At 40.1% G+C, this 24,920-nt stretch overlaps 1 protein-coding gene and 1 pseudogene across 1 annotated transcript in view; one reads left to right on the top strand and one right to left on the bottom strand.

Moving 5' to 3' along the window:
- Positions 1 to 24,920, top strand: part of LOC143280322 (microcephalin-like) — a 59,618-nt gene that overhangs the window by 17,634 nt on the left and 17,064 nt on the right. Inside the window, exons 2-3 of the mRNA XM_076584955.1 lie at positions 5,525 to 5,687; positions 23,231 to 23,435. Of these exons, the coding sequence (XP_076441070.1) occupies positions 5,558 to 5,687; positions 23,231 to 23,435 (335 nt within the window). The 5' untranslated portion in view covers positions 5,525 to 5,557. The remainder of the gene's footprint in view (positions 1 to 5,524; positions 5,688 to 23,230; positions 23,436 to 24,920) is intronic.
- LOC143280693 (5S ribosomal RNA) lies at positions 19,236 to 19,354 on the bottom strand (annotated as a pseudogene).

Genomic DNA, 24,920 nt, shown 5'->3' on the forward strand with positions numbered 1-24,920 from the left:
ACGGACTGGGGTGCTGATAAGAGAACTCTCTTGCACCTCTACAGAGCTCTGGTCCGGTCCAAACTGGATTACGGAAGTGTAGTATACGGCTCGTCCAGACGGTCTTACCTGAAACTGTTGGACCCTATACACCACCAAGGGCTCCGTCTCAGCTTAGGTGCTTTCCGCACCACCCCTGTGCACAGCCTGTACGCAGAGGCGGGGGAACCGCCTCTCTCCAACCGCAGACTGAAGCTGACCCTAAACTATTATTTGAAATTGTTTTCTGAACCTACAAACCCTGCTTACGACGCTGTATTCAACAACCCTTTCGGTAAGAAATTTAAAGACAACCCAAACTGCATACCTCCCCTCGGACTCCGCATTCAGCCGCACTTAGAAAATGCCGATCTGGATGTCGGTGGCATCTCGGATTTCTCTAAGTTCCCTGACAGCCCTCCGTGGACCTTTACAACACCTGAGGTCCGATTCAATCTGGCTTTGTACCGTAAATACACCACCAGTTCTCTGGCCTACAGAACTTACTTTTCGGAACTGTGCCACAAATTCCCCACTTTTCAAAGCATCTTCACTGACGGTTCCAAGTCAGAGGATGGAGTCGCTGCATCTGCGTTCTGTCCCGCCTTTCCTGACCGGCCCTCAACGGAGCACATCCTGTCTGACAGCTCGGTGTACACTGCGGAACTGACCGTACTGGTTCTGGCGGTAAAAATGGTTCTCTCTTCGAAACAAAAGAGATTCATGATCTTTTCCGACTCCTTGTCAGCCCTGGAGGCGATCGCCTGCAGGAATATCACTCATCCCAAACTGCTGGAATTTTATGAAGATTTTACTCTCGCAACGAAGAAAGGATACGAGGTTGTGTTGGCCTGGGTTCCCGGACATGTTGGCATTCGTGGTAACGAAAGGGCGGACCTGCTGGCCAGGAACGCTGTAAAGAAAGAATTATCCAGATCCTTTGTACCATATACAGACATGAAGCGGAAGGTGAACACTTACGTTAAGGATCTTTGGCAAGAGGAGTGGAACACCCAGACGGACAACAAGCTCTTCCAGATCCATCCAGACCTAAACGAGACCCTCCCTTCAGGGGTGAAGAACAGAAAGGAGGTGTCTGTGCTGTGCAGACTGCGTACGGGGCACACTTTTTTTTACTCATTCTTACTTGTTGAAGGGGGAAGAGGCCCCTCGATGCATTCCCTGTGACGAGCCTCTCACTGTGAAACACGTGCTCCTTGATTGTTGGGATCTGAATGACGTTAGACGCAGACATTACACGGCGGTTTCTTTGAAGACTTTGTTTCGTGATGTCCCTCCGTGGGCGCTGATGGACTTCTTAAAAGAAGTGAACATTTTTAACCAGATTTGAAGGTTTTAAACTATGGAAGTTTTTTTTAACTTTGGAGTGGAAAGTTTGAAGTGGTCACTCGTTTTAATTGGTTTTTGTTTTTTTTATCCTTGTAGTAGTTATTGACGCGGCGATAGCCTTGAGATGGCCTTAGTGGTCGGTGAGGCTCTAAACACCATAATTTCATTTCATTTCAATCTCCAAGCTCCTGAACATACTGCATATACGCCATCAGGATAACATTTCCGATAAAGACTGCCAGAGGAAGGAGAACCAATTCTTGCAAACCAAGCAACTCGTACAGAAGAGGCTGTGTGAGATGAAGAACACCTGGTGGGAGAGAAAGTTCGAAGAGCTTCAGTCAGCTGCTGATGCTCACGACATGAAGACCTTCCTTGATGGTCTCCGAGCTGTGTATGGGCCAAGAGTCACAGGATCAACCACCCTCCTGACAGACAAGAAAGACATCCTTGCCCGCTGGGCAGAGCACTTCAACACCCTCCTCAACAGGGACTCGTCCGTATCTGACGAGGCAATTGCAGCCCTCCCACAGCTACCAGTCAGTGACTCGCTAGCTGCCCCTTCCACCAAGGCCAAGACCCAGAAGGCCCTGAAGCTGACTACATCAGGAAAAGCACCAGGAGCGGATGGAATCCAGGCCGACATCTACAAGTATGGAAGTGAGGTGCTGACAGACATGCTGACCACCCTGTTCCAGTCTATCTGGGAGAGAGGGGAAGCCCCCCAGGATTTCAAGGATGCTTCATTTGTCCACATTTACAAATAGAAGGGAGACAAAACATCCTGAGTTAACCACCGTGGAATTTCTCTCCTCTGCATCACCGGCAAGATCTTCGCCCGCATCATACTGAACAGACTGGTTGACCATGTCTCCAACACAGTCATCCCTGAAGCACAGTGTGGCTTCCGCTCAGGCAGGGGAACATGTGACATGGTGTTTGCCGTACGCCAGATGCAAGAGAAGTGCCATGAGCATAACAAGGAGCTCCACATGATCTTTGTAGACCTGACTAAGGCCTTCGACACGGTGAACTGCCATGGTCTGTGGAAGATCCTCCTGAAGTTCAGCTGCCCAGAGCGCCTAATCCGGCTGATTGTGTCTGTTTTGTTCTCCATTCTCTTCTCTGCCATGCTGATTGACGCCTTCCAAGACTGACCGGGGCATCTACATTCAGTTTTGCACAGATGGCAAACTTTTCAACTTGCAGCGACTCCATGCCAGGTCCAGGGTGTTTGAGGCACTGTTGAGACATTTCCTCTTTTCTGATGACTGCGCGCTTGCTGCACACACCCATGAGGACATGCAGTTCATTATGGACAGGTTCTCAACCTCCTGCAGGCGCTTTGGACTCACCATCAGCCTTAGCAAGACCGATTCCATGTACCAACCAGCTAGCTCACAGAAAGCCAGTGCCTCTCCCCCACCTGCAATCAAAATCGATGACACAGAGATCAAGTCAGTCGACAAGTTTTGCTACCTGGGCAGCACCCTATGCAGCAACGGAGCCCTTGATGCAGAAGTGACGCTGCGCATCGCCAATGCCAGCTCTGCCTTTGGCAGACTCAACAACAGGCTGTGGAACAATAAAAGTATCAGGCTCAGCACCAAGATGAAAACCTACAGAGCTGTTGTGCTGACCACCTTGTACTGCTGTGAAACATGGACAACATATCGCCGTCACATTCAACAACTTGAGCAATTTCACCAGAGATGCCTACGAAAGATCCTTGGCATAAAGTGGCAAGACAGGGTCTCCAACCTCCAAGTCCTAGAGAGGAACGGCCTGCCCAGCATCGAAAGCCTGCTGATCCAGTGTCAGCTACGCTGGACAGGACACGTTGTCCGCATGACATACAGCAGGATCCCGAAGATGCGTTTGTATGGCCAGCTGAAGGAAGGCCACCATGAACTTGGAAGACCCTGCAAGCACTTCAAGGACACCTTGAAGACAAGCCTCAAAGCGTGTGACATAGACATCGCTTCCTGGGAAACTGATGCCCTTGACCACTCTCGCTGGAGGATGCTGTGCTCTAGTGGCATAAAGACGTTTGAAAACAAGAGAACGCTGGCCATTAAGGAGAAGCATGAGGGAAGGAAGCAGGGCTCAAGTTCTGTAGATGTTTTCCCTTGCAACACGTGTGGAAAGTGCTGTGCATCCAGAATCGGCCTCTTCTCCCATATGAGGACACACACCGACAGATAAGCCTGCCTGCCTACTCATCCGTTGGACCGACAGGAGACTCCATCAGATATTCATATACTACACGTTAAGAAGCAGAGCATGAATTATTTCCAAGTTGTGCATTGCGTAAAATGTCAATTGTTCTTACGAACTAAATGATCCCGTGTTGCCTTTGTAAATTCACCTTTGCAGTCAGTATAATACCGATTTAATTCTTTATGGAATATCATGACTGGTAAGAAACTGTAAAACATTTATAAAAGCAAAACTTGCGTTTTCTACCAATTTAGTATATAATATTTTGTATATAATAGTTGAAATTAAAAATGTTTGTTTCCTCTTGACCCCAAAAGGTTCTCTTATTTTCTGTACGGCATCTGTCAACTGCCGCAGTGTCCTACAAACAGAGGTATAGGACAGCATCAGCGCGGCAGCAGTCAGTCACAAGTACTGTACCGTGCGAAACGCTTTCCTCTGGCGATCCCTTATACCGTGCTTGCGTAACCCTGGCTTGCTCTTGCCTTGCAACTCTTTGTAAGGGGCTGTCTCATGGCCAGAAGTGTGATAAATGATTATTAAAAACCAAAATCTAATTATGTTCCCACCCACCTACAGCAGTCAGCTTTATATCAGTGTGATCAGTATGATTTATTCTATTTTATTGTGAAAAGAACGGTTTTGTTGCACACATTTCGGCCATTTTTGTATCTGCCCCGGGCAAAACTGCCTTTGCTGGTCAAAGTTTGACGCCTTTTTATTTGCAATAATGATAAGAGAAAGTCACCAATCAAATGAATAGATATCAACAATACTGAACACAACATATTCCAATTTGCAGATGATACTCAATTGCTATTAGAAGGAGATAGATTATCATTTGAGAACATAAAAAAACCATTAGATTTGGGAATGTCTCTGGACTGTTTATGAACACTGAAAAAACTAAAAGCAATTTGGTTAGGGAATAAAGTCTTATCAAAAGTCAAGCATATGTGTCACCTAAAATTGGACTGGAACTGCAAACAGTTTAAAATTCTTGGAGTGTGGTTCTCTGCAGACCTGAGGCAGTGAGTAGAGCTTGAATAATTACACTGAAAGATTTTGGAAGTAAGAGAACTTTTTAAAAATTTGGTTAAAAGAAGTATCACACCTGTTGGAAAAGTGGCCATATTGAAATCATTGATTTTGTCACAGCTAGTTCATCTTTGGATTTTGTTGCCAAATCTACTAAATGATATGATAAATGATCTTCAGAAGTGATGCTTTAAATTCACAATACTTTAATAGAATAATAAACTAGACTGGATCTCGAGAAAAACTACTATTAAAAGTGGCATAGGTATTTCATCTATTAAACATTTCATAAGTGCTTTAAAACTTGCTGGGGTTAGAAAACTTATATTCAGCAAACAAATGGAAAACCGTTGTAGAAGTGTGTCCAATTATTAAAGATTTGGAAAAGTACAGCTCAATTCTTCCAGTTAGTAAACATAGATTAAACGCCTTCTGAGTAGATACTCAAGGCATATAAACAGTAATAAAACAATGATATTCAGGAACTGGTTGGATAAATGTGTGTATGGTGTTGCCAGTCTGACCAATCCTGATTGAACTATCAACAGTTCAGAAATGCTCACGATATCCAAATTTTGTACTTTTACTGGGGTGCCTTTGTGCGATTATAGCGTACTGCAATAGAATGGGTATGAGTCTATGTGGTAGTCAGTTCAGAAGTACATGTAAATCTCTGAGCACAGATAATCTGCGTATTTCTGTGGCATGTGTCTTATGTGTCTTGATGTGATTGGTTTATATGGAAGTCTAATGCTGTAATGATTTGATCATTTTGTCACCTCCATTACTGATGTTTTGTTGTTTAGAATTAAATAATCACTAATATGACCTAATTTTAATTCAGAGAATGAAGGGATCTTGAATATCACTAGTGTGACCTAATCTTGATTTATTTCAGATAATGAAAGAATCTGAATGCCTTCCATGGTAAATGCTGAATCCACCAAAGAAAAAACAGATTTCTACAGTTATGGACAAGCACTTGGCATCGCCAGTCAGCACTCTTCCTTCATCCAGTGACCAAGGTTTTGATTCTCCAGCCCCATCTGAAATATTGAAAGGTTGGCGCTGTATCAGTGTTTGTATGGCGTGTGTGAGTGCACATGCATGTATTTACATTATTATACAGTCAAAGCCGCTTATACGAAGTCAGATGTAACGAATGCTGGATATAATGAAGCAGAAAGGTTGGTCCTGGCAAAACTCCTTCTATTCATGCCTATTGCAAATCATATGTTCCCCATGCATAAGCGGATCTACGACTCCGCAATGCATAATGTTACTGCTTTTGTTGACACAGTGAAGACCACGTTCTGTTCGTCAATGGTGTCCGGTTCACGCACGTGCAAGCAGTTGTTTCAGAACATGACGTCCCTTCTTGGCAAGACCAAACCAATTTCGCTACGTCTGTCTTGGATATAAAGCTCCTTCCTAACATGTTTGCAGACTTATTCAGTAACAAAATTTTGACCATTAGAAACAGTTTCCACTCAGCCTTACAGTCACACAATTTGTCTCCATCTTTCTCTGATACCCCATTCTCTGAGTTTGATCCTGTTACTGAAGACTTTGTGAGAAAAACTATTTTGCACACTACTCCAAAAACATGTGAGCTAGATCCAATGCCCACCAAGTTTCTGTTCCAACACTTCGACCCTCTTCTGCCTGCTATTACTCATATCATGAATGAATCTCTCATTTCTAGTGTCTTTCATACTGAATTTAAAACAGCCATACTGAAATGTCAACTGAAGGAAGCAAACCTAGACCCCAACGACTTGAAACATCACAGACCCATCTTGAACTTACCATACCTCTCAAAACTTCTAGAAGGACTCTTGCTCCATCAACTTTTCTCTCGTTTGACCTCTCACTCGCTACGCAGCGATCACCAGTCTGCTTACAGGCAGAATTCTCTAGATCAAGACAATTTATGTTCTTCTACTTTTGGACCTTTCTGCAGCCTTTGATACGATAGATCACGATTTCATCTTTCACATTTGAATCAAATGTTTGGAATTACAATTACACTGCCCTCAACTGGTTTCGATCTTATCTCTCTGACAGAAAGCAAATTGTCCTTGTAAACAGAAATAGATCTTCTGAATCCACTCTTAATTTCGGCATTCCACAAGGCTCTGTGCTGGGCCCAGTGCTTTTCATATTCTTCACCACTCCACTCACACCTCTCATTGACACTTATTCCATCTGTCATGAAATGTATGCTGATGATACTCAAACATTCTGATTCCCATCCAAATTATGAACATCTGATTCAAATTCTCCAAGACTGTGTCACAGAAGTAAAAAATTGGATAACAGAAAACAAACTGAAACTAAACGATGATAAGACTGAAGCCCTCAGACTCTTTCCTCCATCAGTAGATGCCACTTCCCTGCCTTCCACTGTCAATCATGGAATCTCTTCTCTCATTCTCTGATCATGTCCGTGACTTTGGTTTTTTCCTCAGTAAAGATCTTTCCATGCAGTATCACATCAGCAAAACCTTTCAAGCAGTCTACTTTGAACTCAGATGAATCAGCTCCATACGCCACTACCTCAAACTCGACGCAACCGAAACACTAGTTAGTTCATGCATACTCTCTAGATTAGACTATTGCAACTCTCTTCTCATTGGTTGTCCGCGAACACTCCTCAGATCACTACAACAGGTACAAAACTCCGCTGCCAAACTGATTTATAAAGCAAAAAGATCTGCGCACTGCACACCCCTTCTAAAAGAGTTGCACTGGTTACTCCGAGAGCAAAGAATCAAATATAAAGCTGCCTGTCACTCTACCATGTCATATCTGGAACTGCACCCCTTTCAGATCTTTCAGATCTATGTACCATCCCATTCTCTTCGGTCTGCTGCCCATGATAGAACCTTCTGTATCACAAAATACAAAAGAGAACAGCACGGTGGTTGAGCCTTTTCATCATCAGCTGTTCAAATATGGAACTCTTTGCCTCACCACATCTGTCACAGCCCCTTTCTGCCTTCCTTTAAGTCTAACCTCAAGACATTCCTCTTCCAGCAGCATTTCCTCTGGACCTCTCTCAATCATAGAAGTAGTCAGTTGATTGTGTAGGTATATATATTTGTAATGCTGTATTGTTTGTGTGTCAAATGTAGATATATGTATGGATGGATGCATGTATGTATGTATATATTGTACATACAAGTTTGTATGCGCATATGTGTGTTTATTGTGCATGATTCATTGATTGTGAGTTGAGGACTAAGTGTGTTCTGTATGCATGTGTGTGTGGATTGTAAAGTGCTTTGTGCAATGAGGAAAGTGCTGATAAATATTCAGTTATTATTATCATTATCATTATTATTATTATTATGATGTTCGGCCCCATGAAGAGTTCAAGCTGGATATAGTGAAGTGGTTACTTTTGTTTTGGGGAACCATTTCTCATAAATGGTTGGTTAGTTTGCTGCGATGTATATTCCTTCATACAATCCCTGTCTATTCTTGGGAGATGGAGGAGTGTCCACATAGGCACATGAAATGCAGAGCTTTCTATGCATTGCTTTAACCCTTTCGCTGCCAGGAAAATAAGATTTAAGTGAAATCTGTTTACCAGGGTTTTTTTCCACAAAAAACGGATATGTATTTTAAAAAAATTCTGTGCTTTTTGTTATCGAAGAAAGACCCATAAAAGTAGATTTTTTCTGAAAGATAGATAAAGAATACAAAACACATGTTTTCCCATTTTATATATTTTCAGTGACATGCTGTTGTTGTTTTGAAATCAGTGTTTTGTTTTTTGTCACATTTTCAGCTTGTTCATTACAAACATTAGTCAGGTAATTTGCACTAAAATATATTTTCTGGACAAATGGATGATACCTGCATGCACAAATTATACAAGAACAACCACAATAAAAAATATTTAAAAAAAGAGACAGATACACAATACATTGTCACCTCTCCAAGTGATAATATGGATGTGGGGCCATGCCCCCATGGTCTCACCCCCCCTCCTCTTCACCCCTCTCACACACCATCACTTTGTCCAGTTCTCATCAGATCACATTGGCTGAGTGCCAAGAAAATCGCTCACACTGTGTCCTGCTAAAAATTGAGTCACTTTCTGTCAACTGCTACAGCTGTAAAGTCTACATCACTCACTGATAGTCGTATCTTGGCCAGTCTCTTCATTGCTCCCTTCTATCAAATCGTCCTACAAAAGTTCATCACTGTCTTCTTCGAATTTACACTTCAATTCTTTCTGAGCATCAGCTAAAGAAAGCAATCTTGGTTGATTTAGTGCAACCACAATCACATGTCTTGAGCATGGGGTCTGACATTTTGTTGAGTGAACGAGGAGAGGAGCCAGGCAAACACTGCAGCAGTAATCCAACCAAATCATTCAAATAAAGGACTGCCTCTTGACGTAGATAGGTTTTTTAGCTATGAATAGAATCTAGAAAGATTCCCCAAGCTAAAGTTGCCAGTATTTTTGTCAACGAACTCATTGTGAACCAGGGAAAAGTCAGAATATTTCGATGATGGGTTATCTCGACATTGTGGCAGCGAAGTATGCATTACATGGTTGCGCTGGCGAGTTATCTTGTCATATAGGCAGCCTAGGGGTTAAATAGATATCACAAGTTTATAGGTGTGTTTGATCTGCTGCATAACCCTAAGGTTGTTTAATTTTCTTTCACAGCTTCACATACACATAGGTAGATTAAAAGTTCACAGTATTTTTTACTGTATGTTTGTTGTATGATAAATGTCACCTCGGTAATTCATAAGCAATAAAATTGTATTCTAATGTCCTGTAAAGCGAGTGGTTGCGATTGTCGGAACAGAGTGGTCGACTCATGTGGGGTCAGAGTTTCAACAACTGTAGACAGAGGAGAGATGCTAGAGGGATGAGGGTGGGGTGAAGGGGAAGGAGGGTGTCAGGTTTTGATTTCATAGGTCATTTCATCATGGCATCTGCATATCACTAAAGTGAAAATTTGAAATTATTCAAGAAGTTGAAAGAAAAGTTGATGGAGAAAAGTCAAAGATTTTCATTTTCTTTTCAATACCTTATTTAGACAATATTTATTTTTGGTTATTGTGATTTCTTTTCAAGCTGTGACAAGCACAAAAAATTGCTTGAACTTGCAGTGTGAAACAGTAAACGAACAGTGCAGAAATCCCATTTTTTCCTCCTCCACTTCAGGTCGTGGCGCTGTGTGAATTCTTTTGACAATCTCTTCTTCTGAAGTCTTCAGAATAATACAGTAAATTTTGTTCACCTGTTCTTATTATCACTTTCTAAGCCTTGAAATTGCAATATAGGCCTATGTGATCTGTTTATCCTATCTGTTTATACTAGGGTATGGGGGGTGTGTGGGGGGGGGGGGATGCGTGCATGTGAGACAGAAGTTGGATATAACGAAGCAATTTTGAATGTCACCGGCAATTATAACTTTATAAGTGGCTTTGACAGTATGAGTATGTATGTGAGTTTATGTAAGTTTGTGCCTGCCTGTGTGTGCGTATGTGTTAGGGTAGCTGTTAGATACTCATGTATTGTTAAAATGTATGTATGCAGTGTGTGTGTGTGTGCGTGCATGCGCGCGCCCGCGCACACGCATGTGTGTGTGTGTGTGTGTGTGTAGTCACATTTTGGTGTATGTATGTAACATAGATGTAATGTTTTATGTTAACAAAGCATTTTTGTAAAGCACCTAGAGCAGATTTCTGGATAGTGTGCAATATAAGTATCCATTATTATTATTATTATTATTATGTATGTGTGTATTATATGATATATGTAATAATTAGTATATATGTGTGTGTGTATAAAATATAATGAAAAAAATCACTTTTCATGAAATGGATTCAAAATGAAATGAAAATCAGATCTTATTTTTCTGGTTGTTTCTTTTCTGGGTTGATTGTAAATTTTGTATAGAATATATTGATATAAAATGGATACAATTCTAGACAAAGTATGATATCAGTGGATTTTTATTTTATTTAATGTAACAGTAATGACAAAATTGCTTGAAATGTTTACACATTTTCTTATATTGAGTTGTAAGTGTTGTGAATTTTGTCTGGGTCTTTAGAAATTAATATATCAAGATCACACACACACACACATATATCATATATATAACATATTTGGTATGGCCATGTCAGTTTGTGGAAAAAAAGCATTATTAAAAGTGTTTTAACATGAAATAAGATTTATCTATCTATTAATCTGTCAATCGATCTGTCTGTCTGTCTATATATCTATCTATCTATCTGTCTGTCTGTATACATATATGTATATATATATATATATATATATATATATATATATGTGTGTGTGTGTGTGTGTGTTTGTGTATACATGTATGTGTATGTCTGTATATGTATGTATGTATATGTGTGTGTGTATATATATATATATATATATATAGATGCTGTTATTAGTACAATAAATGTTAATTTATGTGGTCTGGGGTCTCATGCATGAAACCTTACAACTGCAGTAGGCAACTTCACCACAGCTGGCAACTCTATAGTTCCTTACTTCCATTGTCCGTTGTGGGGTATGCATGGAGCTTTGTCAGAAGGCAACAGTGCAGTAAGGTATGTTATTTTTATCTTCAGGAATACACGAAACTGTCAGCCAGTAGACATGCACACAGATAGTTTTTCCAGTCATTTCCTGCTTGAAGACAAAGAAACTAATTGACAATGAAAATCCTAAAAATGAAAATTATTGCCTCAAAATGCAGTCAGTATGTTTGGAAGAGCTGCATATAGAATACATGATAACACAAACAGCTGAGACTGCAAACGTCTAAGGACGAAAACGTGGGCACGGATAACACTTGACGTGAACGCTGTTGACGGGCAAAACTGGTAAGTTGTCAAGTTCAACTTTCGAAATTAATAATGAGATGTGTTTACAACGTGTGTTAAATTTCAAAATAGCCAAATTGTGTGCTTGTTTCACAACAGCAGTGGAGGTAATATCAGAACTGCTTGTAGTGATTTGAATGACACTAAGTATGCAGTACAGATTAAAATGCCACGGAAACATCAGACAGAATCATTATGACTTAGATAAGTTAATTGGAATAAATGCACTTGATGAAACTGAAAGCTAACCTGAAGACATTTTAGAAACAATCATGAATCTTTGACAAAAATAAGATGGATCAGAGGAAAAGGAGAAATAAATCTGACATATGACATTTTTAAGTCTGACACAGTCAGTGTGATATTACTGCAGTTGTCATTGTTGCTTGACATATACTGTATGCAGATAAAGATTGAAGTTTACCATCAATCTCAGTTTTGTATTTGAAGGTGACTCCATTTAAGTTTCGATACCACTCCACCTCCGTGCTTGGGGTGAGTCCTGTCAACGTCTTCAGTGTTGGCAGATTCATGGGGTGCTGTTGTTTAAAGGACGTAGTGGTGGTCTCCATTTTGGGAGAGACGCTCACTCAGTCTGGCTGCGTTACTAAGCCATTATTGTCGTTAGTAGGAGGCTTAGTACGTGGTGTCCTAAGTACGTTAAATCAGCAGCAGTGCAGGGTCTCCTCTGGTGTGTGGCCTCCTGGCGACCTAACATTGATGGTTCCCTGTGGACTGCTGACGCTGGAACTGTGATGGACGAACCCGGGTGTGGCCGTGTATGGAGGAATCTAAATGACCAGCGTGGGAGTAATGCCGCTGAAATGGTGCAGTGGATGGGACAGCAAAAAAAAAAAAAAAAAAAAAGTGATGACAGTTAGGTTGGTCTTGTGTGTAAACCCAAATATGACTGATTTTCTTTACATATGGAGTGAAAGTCTAGTGCAAAACTCTGGAACAACATGCAAGACAGTGTAAAAAAAAAAAAAAAAAAAAAAAAAAAAAGACCAAAAAGGGTTGCACAGACATGGGCAAAACTACCAGACAAATTTCATGAATGGAAGCAGCAGCATCAGTGCAGTTGGTAGGTATTGTATGGTTGTGGATTTTCCAATACAAGTACCAAAGCAATTCATACAACAATCTTGGTGCAAAACATTTTGTTTTCATTTAGATGTAATTCTATCTGTTACAAGTTATCATTTGATAATTATTTTAAAAGCGCAACTAAATATTGGTTCAAACTTTACAATAAAGCCTGACCAGCTTGTACTGATCAAGTTGTTTGAGAAAATGGGAATGTTTTGATTTAAAATCTAAAGGAGGATATAGTTGCTCTTGGCGGTGACATATTGCATATATCTGGGATGCCTTGATTTGTGTTGAAACTTTATCAGTTCTATGTAAAATTTGATTTGAATTGATAATAATGTATGACAAGAATAGAATTACTCAATTAGTGTGCTTTCTTACTATTATTGATTTCAAACTTCAAGAATTATTTGTGTTTATAGATCATGTACATGACCTTAAGTACATTGGTACTTGCAGGTACTGAATTGTTATTTCTTAACACACAACATACCTTTGGACATCAACTAGTTGATAAAGAATGTTTGGTAATGCAAAATATTTTTTCAAACTGCAGTTGAATTCCAACTCAAGCACTCTCATTCTGTCTCTCTTGTGCACACACACAGTGAAAAAGACACACCCATTAACCCCAGGGCTTCCTATATGACAAGATAACTTGTCATCGCAGGCATGTAAACTTTGCTGCCACAATGACGAGATAACTTGTCATTGAAATATTCTGACTTTTCCCTGGTTTGCATTCAGTTCGTTGACAGCTTTGGTAGCTTTAGCTCATGGAATCTTTCTAGATTCTATTCATAGCTAGAAACACCATCTACGTCATGAGGCAGTCCTTCATTTGAACATTTTGGTTGGGTTACTGTCACAGTGTTTGCCTGGCTCCTTTCCTCGCTTGCTCAACAAAATGTCGGACCCCATGCTCAAGGCATGCGATTTTGGCGAACAGAATCAACCAAGATTGCTTTCTTTAGCTGATGCTCAGAAAGAATTGAAGCGTAAATCTGAAGAAGACATTGACGAATATTTGTTGGATGATTTGATGAAAATGAAGAGAGCAATCAAGAGAGTGGCCAAGATACGACTATCAGTGAGTGATGCTGGCTGTACAGCTGTGACAGACGACAGAAAGTGGCCAAATTATTAGCAGGATACAGTGTGAGCGATTTTCTTGGCACTCAGCCAATGCAGTCTGATGAGAACTGGATAAAGTGACCTTGTGAGAGGGGTGAAGAGGAGGGTGGGTTTTGACTGAGGGGGTGTGGCCTCACATCCATATTATCACTTGGAGAAGTCACAATTCAGTGTGTAATTTTTTTTTTATTGTGGTTGTTCTAGCATGATTTTGTGTGTGCATATATCCATTTGTTCAGAAAATATGATATTTTAGTGCAAATTACCTAATATTTGTAATGAACAAGTTGAAAATGTGACAAAAAACAAAACACTGATTTCAAAATGACAGCATATCACTTCAAAATATATAAAATGGGAAAATATCATATGTTTTGTATTCTTTATTCTTTTACCTTTCAAAAAATAGATACTTTTATGGGTCTTTCTCCAATAACAAAGAGCACAGAATTTTTTGAAAATTTATGCCCTTTTTTGTGGAAAAAAACCCCTGGCAAATAGATTTCACTTAAATCTTATTTTCCTGGCAGCGAAAGGGTTAAAAATATCTCATATTTAATTTTACGACGATTTCTTTTTCAGTAGATCAGGAGTATGGGGACACTATGACTGAAAAAACCGCAAAACAAACCAATAACGTGGATGCTTATTTTCAAGGTATGCAAATGTTACAAGACAACTCTGACTCTCACACATTTAGAAAATGGAGACGTGTAGTTTTTGAAGACTGAACATGCAAGGTTCGTAGGGTCCTTTCAAGTCCTTTTAAGTCCTTAGGAATTGGATTTTGGTCAAAAGGCCTTTTAAGTGCTTTGATTCAGCAAGTTGGTCCTTTTAACTCATCAGGAGGTCCTTTTAATTTTTGAAAGGTACTGTTAAGTCCTGTTTTATGAAGAGAAAGAGACTTGAGAACGAAACTGAAACACCTTCGACACCAAAACCGCAAGTTGCAAAGCGCGTTGAAAGATGCCGACGCGATCGTCTGAAACTCAGTACTTACTGTAGGAGGATACAGCCTATAGGCCTAGGCCCTAACAGTAGTGCGCTTTCTGCTCGGTGGCAGACGCGAAGCGTGGTACAGTGGCTGTGAGTCACGCCTGCTGCTGCTGCTTTGCTTAGGCCTAGCCTACAGTGACGTGAATTGCAAAGACTAAATACGACAGTCAAATGGGATTAGCTGTTCTTCCGTTTATGAGAGGTAAGTGTCTGCTGTTCTGCATGTCAAATAGATTGGGGTGTACTGTAAAGTCATGTCGGCAAAGGTCCTTTTAAACTGATTTGAGGTCCTTATAAAGTCCTTTAAAGGTCCTTTTTTGGCTTCATGCCCACCACCTGGGAACCCTGACATGCAGAAATAAAAGATTCTCTTAAAACAAAATCATTGAAATATAAGTGTATATATCTGCTAAGTTGACAATAATTGTTAGATATCAAACTGGCAATTTTCATGATGCTTGATCTTTTCTTGTATACTATGATAATGATATTTATATAGCGCTAAATCTTGTGCAGAGACAAATCAAAGCGCTTTCGCACCAGTCATTCACACGCATGCATAACTCTAAAACTGGAAAATCTGAAGACATGGAAGAGGCAGAGAAGGGATGTGTAAGCTTAATTTTTTTTAGTTAGATGGATAGCACTAATTCAGTGGACATGACTATTACTTTTTGTATGTCATTTAAAAATAGTTTATTGTCACTGCTGTCATTGTCACTTGATGAAACCTTCAGGTATGAAATATTACTGAACCAGTGAATGATTTGGTCACAGCAAATCACACTTTTTGAGTACAGTAGTTTTACCTTACCAGATGCATAACTAAATAATGACACTGATATTTGATACATAATTATGTTTGCAAAGAGAGTAATATAACCATTTGAAAATATGTTGGAAGTGGGTATTGCGAAGACCCTAGAAATCAATAATATGAATTACTGAATAAGTGGAGGAAGTTTCCAGTGGGCACCTGCAAAAATCTGTTGTAAAAAAAAAAAAGAAAAAAAAAGAAGGAAAAATGAAAAAAGAAAGCATTTTATCATTTGCTCAAGGTTAATCTAATGTATGCATGCAGTCGTTTGACATTTGCTAGGTTCAGCATACCATATAATTGTTATTTGAATGAAATGGTGTTCTAGTTGTAATGCACCTGATTAGTTTGGAGTCACATGGACTAAGATGTGCTTTGGCTGTTAGTCATTCAGATGAGATGATAAACTCAGGCCCTGTATACAGCATGCACTTAACACACTTAAAAGAATCCATGGCAACAAAAGGGTTGTCCCCGGAAAAAATATGTAGAAAATCTACTTTGATAGTAAAATCCACTTGAGACAAGGAAAAAATATATGGGTGGCACTGCACTTTGTGTGTGTGTGTGTGTTGGGGGGTGGTGGTGGTTAAGTATGCCCACTATCTAGGATTTAGAACATGATTTCTTGAGCCAATACTTAAAAAATAAAGCCCAACAGCAACACACAAAAGCCACATCAAACAACTGACAATAATAACTTCAGTTTCACTGACAAATATATGCACTCTTAGTTTCTCTTTTGATGAATACTGGGGATAAAATGATTTTAAAATGTTTCAGCTACTGCTCCTTTTTGGCCAAACAGTGGCGGTGATGCCATCAACAGCCACACCACACACACAAGGACTGCTTTTTTCCACAGTTGGTCCACCCCCAGGCAGCGGGTGATCAGTGGCTCACTTTCTTCTCACACAAAAAGAACAAGAGAGGCAATGCCTTCAAGACTCACTTGTGATATGCACTTGATCCAACAAAGGAATTGAGAAAAAAGAAAAAGAAAAAAGAAAAGAAAAAAAAATCTGGCAAAAAGACATGCACGAACGCATGCACGCACGCACACACACTCTCTCTTCTCTCTCTTTCATCTAGATCTATATGTGTGTTTGATAAAAGTGAAATGGTGAGAATGTGGACTGCTTCAGATGGAATTTTATCTTTCAAACATGCAACTTTCAGTTCTCCGAATACACATTTCTGACGAAAAGCAGAAAATATTATTTGGATTGATGGTATATATGTGTTAATAGGCCCACTGGCAACACTAAACAAGAGCTTGCTTGTTGAAGTTATTCACCCACACTTCAGTCACTGGATGACTAAAGTTAAACATTGAGGATTTTACTGACCTGAATAAGACAGATGCTTCGTCAAACTAACTGCCGCAGCTACACCTTGCCTCGAAAGCCCACAGTACTTGCTAACTATTTCTATCATCTGATCAGAGTAAATAAACAGCATAGTTGTTACACACTTGTTCTTTCAAAAAAAACTGGTTCTTTCAAAAAAAAAAAAAAGGGGGTTCTTTGAAAAAAAACAAGGGGAATCCCCAAGGGCCAAACCAAAAGTATTGGATATTCTGCATTTCTTGAACTGTTCCATTTCATTTTACATGGGTTACCATGTGATGACATGGCATGACCACTTGCTAGTTCATAACACCAATCTGCCGCCCTTTGTGTTAATGGACTATACTGTGACAGCTAATTTTAGACAGGCTGTGAGCTGCCAAAACACCCATAGGTACCTCGAAACATCGCTGTCTGCTAGAAGTTGCTAAGCATATTTGTACAAGGCCTCCGAAAGATATGAAAAACAGACATACTAAAGGTTATATCACTGTTAAAAAAACTTAATACATCTTTCATGGCTGAGTATTGCATGTTTTACAGGCTTCCACAGACTACAATAAATAGACGCACAGTTGGAAGTTGACCCTCTGCGTATGTGCAGTGCAATGTGATGAAACTGACAAATTGTGAAATTGTGCTTGGAAAATTGATTTTGTTTATTTGTGTGGTTGTTGCGGACATTTATGCAGTAGGTTTTTTTTAGGTCTGTGCACAAATCTCTCTGAATAAAAAAAAAAGAAGAAAGAAAAAAGCTGCCTTCTTCGCTTCCTGTCAATCATATGCAGTCACAAATTCTTGATTGAATGTTGCACATTCTTGCACTCGTATTCCAAGATGTCCACAACTGGGGTCTGTTGATTACAATTTATGTTATGTTTATTCTAGGTAGTAGCATTTGTAAGATATTCATATGCAGTAAACACATCAATGTAGTCAGCATCATTCTCAAATATAGAAAGTGTAAGACCTTCCCACTGAGTATAAAACACAAAAGCCTTTGTATGCCCAGAGTCATGTTTTAATTTTGTAATGTTTTAGTTGAGTGAGATCTGTTATTAGATAATTATCTCCCTTACGAATAATCAGTTTTCAGCCAGTAAGTATAATGTCCCATGAACAAGCACATTGAGAGATGAGTGTGTTAATGTAACTTCCATACTGTTCCATTTTCAGCGACAAAAACAGTAATTAACTGCTATTGCTCATTGTGTCAGTATGTCACAAAAAATACTAAGTTTTGTGCATAAAAAAGGAAAATGTAACAGTAATTTTTGTGTGAAAATATTTAAATCTGTTTTGTGCCCTTCCCAGAGGTGCAATATCATTATGATTAAAATGTATGGAAAGAACTGATCATTTGTTATTTTTGTGCCAGATTTGGTATCAACTAATTAAGTATTTCCAGAGAAAATACAATGTTAAAGTTTGACCATGGACACACAGACATACATACAGACAGGCACACACATACACACACACACACACAAACACAGACAACCGAATGCTGGGTTATTACATAGACTCGCATTGTTTATGCAAGTGAGTCAAAATGACTGTCAGCATATCTAAGCAATGATGATGGTGTAATGAAAGAATGGATTATGTCTGAATTAAAAACAAAAACAAAACCACATTCATTAGGAATTCTATGTACCCCTGAACATGAAATTGCAGCAAGAAATGCAGGCTCTGAAAAAAATCCTAGTTTACATGAGCTCTGAAACATGACAATCTGAAATCAGTAAAACTGTTAAAAAACAGAGGTATATCAGATGATATCAGATGTGTGTGAAAAGAAATCATCCAATCCCCATCCCCATGTTTATCTAACTTTGTGGAATACATCTTACAGCATACTGTCTATTGATAATCTGCTGGAGCAGAAATCAGTCTGATCTCATTTTAACAATTTATTACATTTTTTTATCAAAATATTTCATATATATATATATATATATATATATATATATATGTATATAATAGTCAGTTGTGTCCGACTATGACCATCAGAACAGCAGAGGAGGCAACTGCTGTTCCAACTATTTGGGCTGGAATTTGATTATAGTGGAGAGTGTCTTGCCCAAGTACATCCCCACTCTCTCGGCCAAGAGGGTTTTAGGACAGTTGGCGTTGGGATGGTTCCCAAAGGCCAACTAGCCCACAAGGCTGCAGCACTGAGAGCCAGTGCAATTTTGCCTCCTAGTTTGAGAGTCATAGTCCACTAAAGACCAAGCTATAAATGGTTTCCCATTGACTGGAGAAACCATTGATAATACAGCTGTCACTTTGCTGTTGGCTCAAATGTAAACTTATGTCAATCTGTGATATAAGCCAACTTTTTAAGCCAACAGCACCCAGTGTTCCCAGGTGGTCACCCATCCAGGTACTAACCGGGCCCGATGCTGCTTAATTTTGGTGATCAGATGAGAACCGGCGTTTTCAGTGTGGTGTGGCTGTTAATGTGTGGTTATGTATGTATGTATATATGTATGTATGAAGTATTTTCAGTTTTTCTGAAAATATTTCATACATACATATATACGTACATACATAACCACACACCAACACACACTCAGTGACTTACACCTGTGTGCACATCATACACACACACACCACACACTGTGACACACATACACACACTGTGACACACACACTGACACACACACTGTCACACACACACACACACACACACACAAAAATCTGCAAGCACTTATACAGCTGTTACCTATGCATGCACAGTGCACCCCACCAGTACCATACACACATTTTAGTAGTGCACATTATGTACTGACAGTGACACTTGCACATAAATATACATTTTCACACACACACACACACACACACACACACACACACACAATCTAATAAATCTAATGTCACAAACAAAAGTTAATTGAAACTACCAATTTCCTTACCACATATGGTAAAAAAACACTTCAAAACCTGAAAACAAATATGGCACCCGGACCCAACGGAATCCACTCCATGGTGCTGGCCATGGCTGCAGACTCATTAGCACGTCCAATAGCTCATCTGTTCTGCCTCACTCTGGGCCTTGGGGAAATACCAACTGATTGGAAAGAAGCCACAGTCACCCCAATTTACAAGAGGAAAGGAAGCCGACAGCAACCGGGAAACTATCGCCCTGTCAGCCTACCTGCATCCTGTGCAAGGCAATGGAAACACTTCTGAGAGAACAAATAATGAATCACCTACAATGCAATGAGTTACTATGTGAGGAGTAACATGGGTTCGTCCAGGGGAAATCATGTGTGACAAATCTGCAGGAAGCTCTCGACGACTGGACCAGACTCATCGACCCTGGCAGCAACATTGACGTTGTGTATATGGACTTTAAAAAAGCCTTTGACACTGTACCACACCGTCGTCTGCTGAGCAAAGTAGAAGCCCATGGAATAAAAGGCCCAATACTCAGCTGGATAGCAGCCTTCCTTGGTGATTGAAAGCAACGAGTTAGAATCAACGGAACTTTCTCTGAAGAGGCTGCAGTCACAAGCGGTATCCCACAAGGTAGTGTGTTAGGACCAGTCCTGTTTGTCATCTACATCAATGACCTGCTGAAACATGTAAAAAACACTGTCAAACTATTTGCAGATGACACAAAGTTGTAAACTGCAAGCGATGACCAAGAATCAACCGCATCATTCCAGCAGGACCTAGACAGTCTCCAGAAATGGTCGGATGATTTGCTTCTGAGATTCCACCCACAGAAATGCAAAGTGATGAAACTCAGCACACGGAAATCAGAAGCAACGTAACATATGAAGCACACAGATGCTGAAACCGGAACCAGCAGAGAAATAACCCTGGCAGAAAGTGAGGTGGAAGTGAATCAGGGCACTCATGTCGACAATGACCTCAAATTTAAGCAACACATTGACAGCGTCACATCAAGAGCAAACAGCGTAATAGGCGTCATCCGCAGAACCTTCGAGTTCTTAGACTGCAAGCTCTTCATCCAGCAATACAAGACACTAGCAAGAACCTATCCTCGAGTATGGACAAACTGTGTAGCAACCCCAACATAAGACATCATGCAAACAACCAGAGGATGTGCAGCGCCGAGCCACAAAGTTGATCTCCTCAATCAGTGAACTGCCATACCCAGCAAGACTGGAGTGACTTGGCCTGCCTAGCTTGGAACACAGACGTCTAAGAGGAGATATGATCGACACCTTCAAATATGTCCACAGAATCTACAAGACTGAAAAACCAAAGCTTGAAACTCCCAAGGATGCAGGCACCAGAGGAAATGCAATGAAACTGTTCCCGCACCATACCCACTGTGATACCAGGAAACACTTCTTCAGCGAAAGAATCACCAAAACGTGGAACAGCCTCCCAGACAAAGTGGTTCTGGCACTTTCTGTAAATGCCTTCAAGAGTAGGTTGGATGCTTGCTGGAAGAAGAAACCCGACCAGTACAATCTGTCTTGCCAATAAGCCACGCATGCAAAGTTTTTAGTATACTAGCCATATAACCCACATGGATTGATGAACAGGACTTCCTACAAGACCTCAAACATCGTATAGTTCAAGTTATAATTTCAAACTCCCCTATACTGGATTGAGGATTGGGGTCATCAGCCAGGTTACTGATCATGTATCCAACTATTGCCAAGAAGATACAGTCCAGTGGAGGCTGATTTCCCTCAAAAGCTGTAAACAGTGGGCTCAACCTCAATACCCTGACATGGACAGATCTCGCTCATCTTGTCACAATGCTGATGAATCTCATGTCTGCATCACAGGCAACTTGGCAAACAGTAAAATTTTAGTAATTTAATTTTTGTAGTGTAATTCACACAAATTCATGCTTTTATAAGTTTACAGACCTTTGTAATATCAACAATGGACAATGTGGAATCAGAAACATTCAAATCAATTGAATATAATTTGCTAACAGATAGGTAAAAACAAAAACTGTCGTTCTAGATAATTTCATAAACCATCAACATGAAATTGTTTCTTTGGAAAACACACTAAATTCTTTGTCAGATTATTGTGAAAATGGGCTTACAAAAATACAAGACACAGGAGTGTTTGGGTGTGAAGTGGGCCATCATATGATTTATTATTGCATGTAGTGGTGGTGGTGGTGTGTGTGTGTGTTTAAGAGCACTGATAGGAGTGGGGAGGGGTTGATAAGATGGATAGAGTTGAATGTGTGTCAACAGTATTTCTAAAATGCCTGGAACAAATTGGCTGTATTATCAGTTTTTCATTATTATGATTATGCACATATCAAACCCAGAACGTGAACACACTCAAACTGCCCTTCAGTGTCCTGCATTTTAATTGAAATGACACCATACTACATTACGTGTCACAACCAATTTGGCAAGTTCGCTACAGCATGTGCCAGTGTTAATGATTATTGACTGTAGTCAGTCCACACACACACACACACACACACACACACACACAGTTACAGTGGTTTTGACTAACTGAATATTGACGTACCTGCACATTGTGAGAATGATGTTTTCAGTTAACAAAATCATTCTCAAATTCACATGATGATGCCTGCATGGATGTGGATGCGTGTTCCACCCTCTGTCATTTGGAAAGCCTCTCATTGCAAATAACTTGCTTTTGTTGACCTCGCCGGCTCCCTCTTGTCCGCGTATCCATTTCCCCATACAAGGATAGAAAGCGTTGGTCACTCACGTAATTGTGCGAAATGCTGTCACTTGATCCACACTGATCAAATCTGGCGCAGTATTTTGAAACATTGCTGTAGCATAAAATCGAAGTGTCAGGCAAATTTGCATAACGGGGGTGAGCGATTCTCTTGGTCCTTCCTACTTTGATGTTAACTCCTGTTTTTTTTCGTGTTAACCAAAAAATATGTGCCTTGGATATCAAAAATTCATGTAGATTTGTGAGTCGTTGAACATTTTTATTGGGTGTGTATGGTCCATTGGTACGCATTCTCTTTGGATTGTGTGCATGTTTTGTTGCTTCAACATGAACACGCCATCTTGTTTGGTGGCCAGATAGTTGGCTACTAAAGGATTTCCACCACCTCCAAGGGAGTCAACTTCGATCAAAACAACTGGAAGTAAGGTTTCATGCATTTGTCAATTTGAGATTTAGTTGCTAACTTTAGTGTAGTTGGCAACTGAGCGTTTAGTAAGGTTTCATGCGTAATACCCCTGATAACTGCATCATTTATGTGGAAGTATGTTAAACATCTGAAAGTGCAGGAGTTATAAAGCTTTTATTATATAATTACTTTATTAGGAATATTACAATTTTTGCATCTTTGTTTCTGTGTCTCACTCGTTGATTTTACTGTGGTGTTCATGTACAGGTGTAGTGGCATATGTTGAAGTAAGGACGGCAAATGACAACCGAAGTGCAGCAGTGAAATGGGTATTGGAGAGAATGGGAGCAAAAGTGGAGGAGAAATTCTCAGATGATGTGACGCATGTCATCTTCAAAGAGGGGAAGAAACGTACACTGGATAAAGCACAGAAATTGGGAGTTCACCTTGTGTCTGTGCTCTGGGTTGACAGGTGAGACTGAGAGATCTTTAGAATTAAAAAAAAAAAAAAAGTATTGTTAAGTTAACCAGGGAATTTTCAATGTTTTGGAGGACTTCCACAAATTGTGTGCATATCCTCATCACACTATTCTTTATTTTTATCCACTTCATGACCACAATCAACAAGATGATTACTCTGTCATAAGCATGCTAATAATACCTTTAACCTTTGACCCCAGAGGACCAGTTGATCTCAGGGTGACCCAACGCAGAACTGGGCCACAAAATATATATTACAGGGATGTGAGAGCTACACAGAAACATGTAAATGATCTTTTTCAGCTCAATAAATAAAATAAAAAAGAGAGAGAGGCGTCTGTCACTGGGCGTCACTACCACAGAAAAGTCCCAGAGGTCGTTTGTGAGATCTGTGCATATCCGGAGAGAAAAGTGGGGTGTGGGTGTGGGGCTTGGGGGGTGAAACTTAGGTATGATGTTGCCAACAATGGCTGTTGCGAGGCTACTGCTGATGTATTTGATGACCAAAAATGAAAAGAAAGGTTTGTTTTTGTGTTGATGGAACTGATTCTTGTGCCATAGGGAGAGGGTGGATGGGTAAGGGGGCAGCTCTGTTGTGAACATCAGCTGCTTGAAGTGTCCATTGTTTACATTTTGTTTCATAATTTAGAAAGTTTTGTTAGACTGGGACATTTGGCAAGACTGTTTTTAAGGTAGCTGTGATTTGCCTTGTGAAGTAAGCTCCTGTTTAATTGTGTTGCGTTTTGGATGTTTGATGTGCAAACTTTTGCACAAAGAATTTAGACACATGACCATTAAACTTTCTGTAGACCCCTGAATTGCGTATGTGCTTTGCTCATTGTGGTTCTGTGTCCTCCTATGTTGCAAGTGTTATGTGATCCTAGATTTTGATATCTTAAATGATTTAAGAGGGGGAGAAGAGGTGGATTTAGAATTGTAATGAAGCAAAGAGGACCTAGATTTGCCAGTGTCTAGTATTGTTTTAGGAAATGCAGTCAGTTTGCAACAAAACTGATGAACTTGAGACCTATATTCGGTTTTTGACTGAGTAATGTGAGGCTAGTTTGATTTGTCTTAGCAAGATGTGGTAAAGTAGACAGACACTGACATCCCCCGCCCCTGACCTACCTGTTTTTCTGTGGTCAAGAGAGCAGCAACCAACAAATCCAAGGATGGCTGTGAACAAGCGATGGTGTACCAATGTCTTAGTTACAGAAGATCACTGTTGTCAGAATATTGAACTACTGTCAGTAGGTCTTCAGCCCTTTTATTTACAAAGAGAATTCCAGTGAGTGTCTGTGACAGTTGTTTACATTCACCCGAGGGCTGATGTCAGTATTGCCACGGACAAAATCTGCCAAGTTGTGCAGACACAAGAAACCAGCTGTTCTGACTCTGCATCTTAGTTTAGGTGATTTTAATCAGTGCCGGCAGCATGTGACATGCAAGACATGCAGGGAGAATATACTGTATCTCT

This window comes from Babylonia areolata, chromosome 3, assembly GCF_041734735.1.
Source record: "Babylonia areolata isolate BAREFJ2019XMU chromosome 3, ASM4173473v1, whole genome shotgun sequence".
In the NCBI taxonomy this organism is placed as follows: domain Eukaryota; kingdom Metazoa; phylum Mollusca; class Gastropoda; order Neogastropoda; family Buccinidae; genus Babylonia; species Babylonia areolata.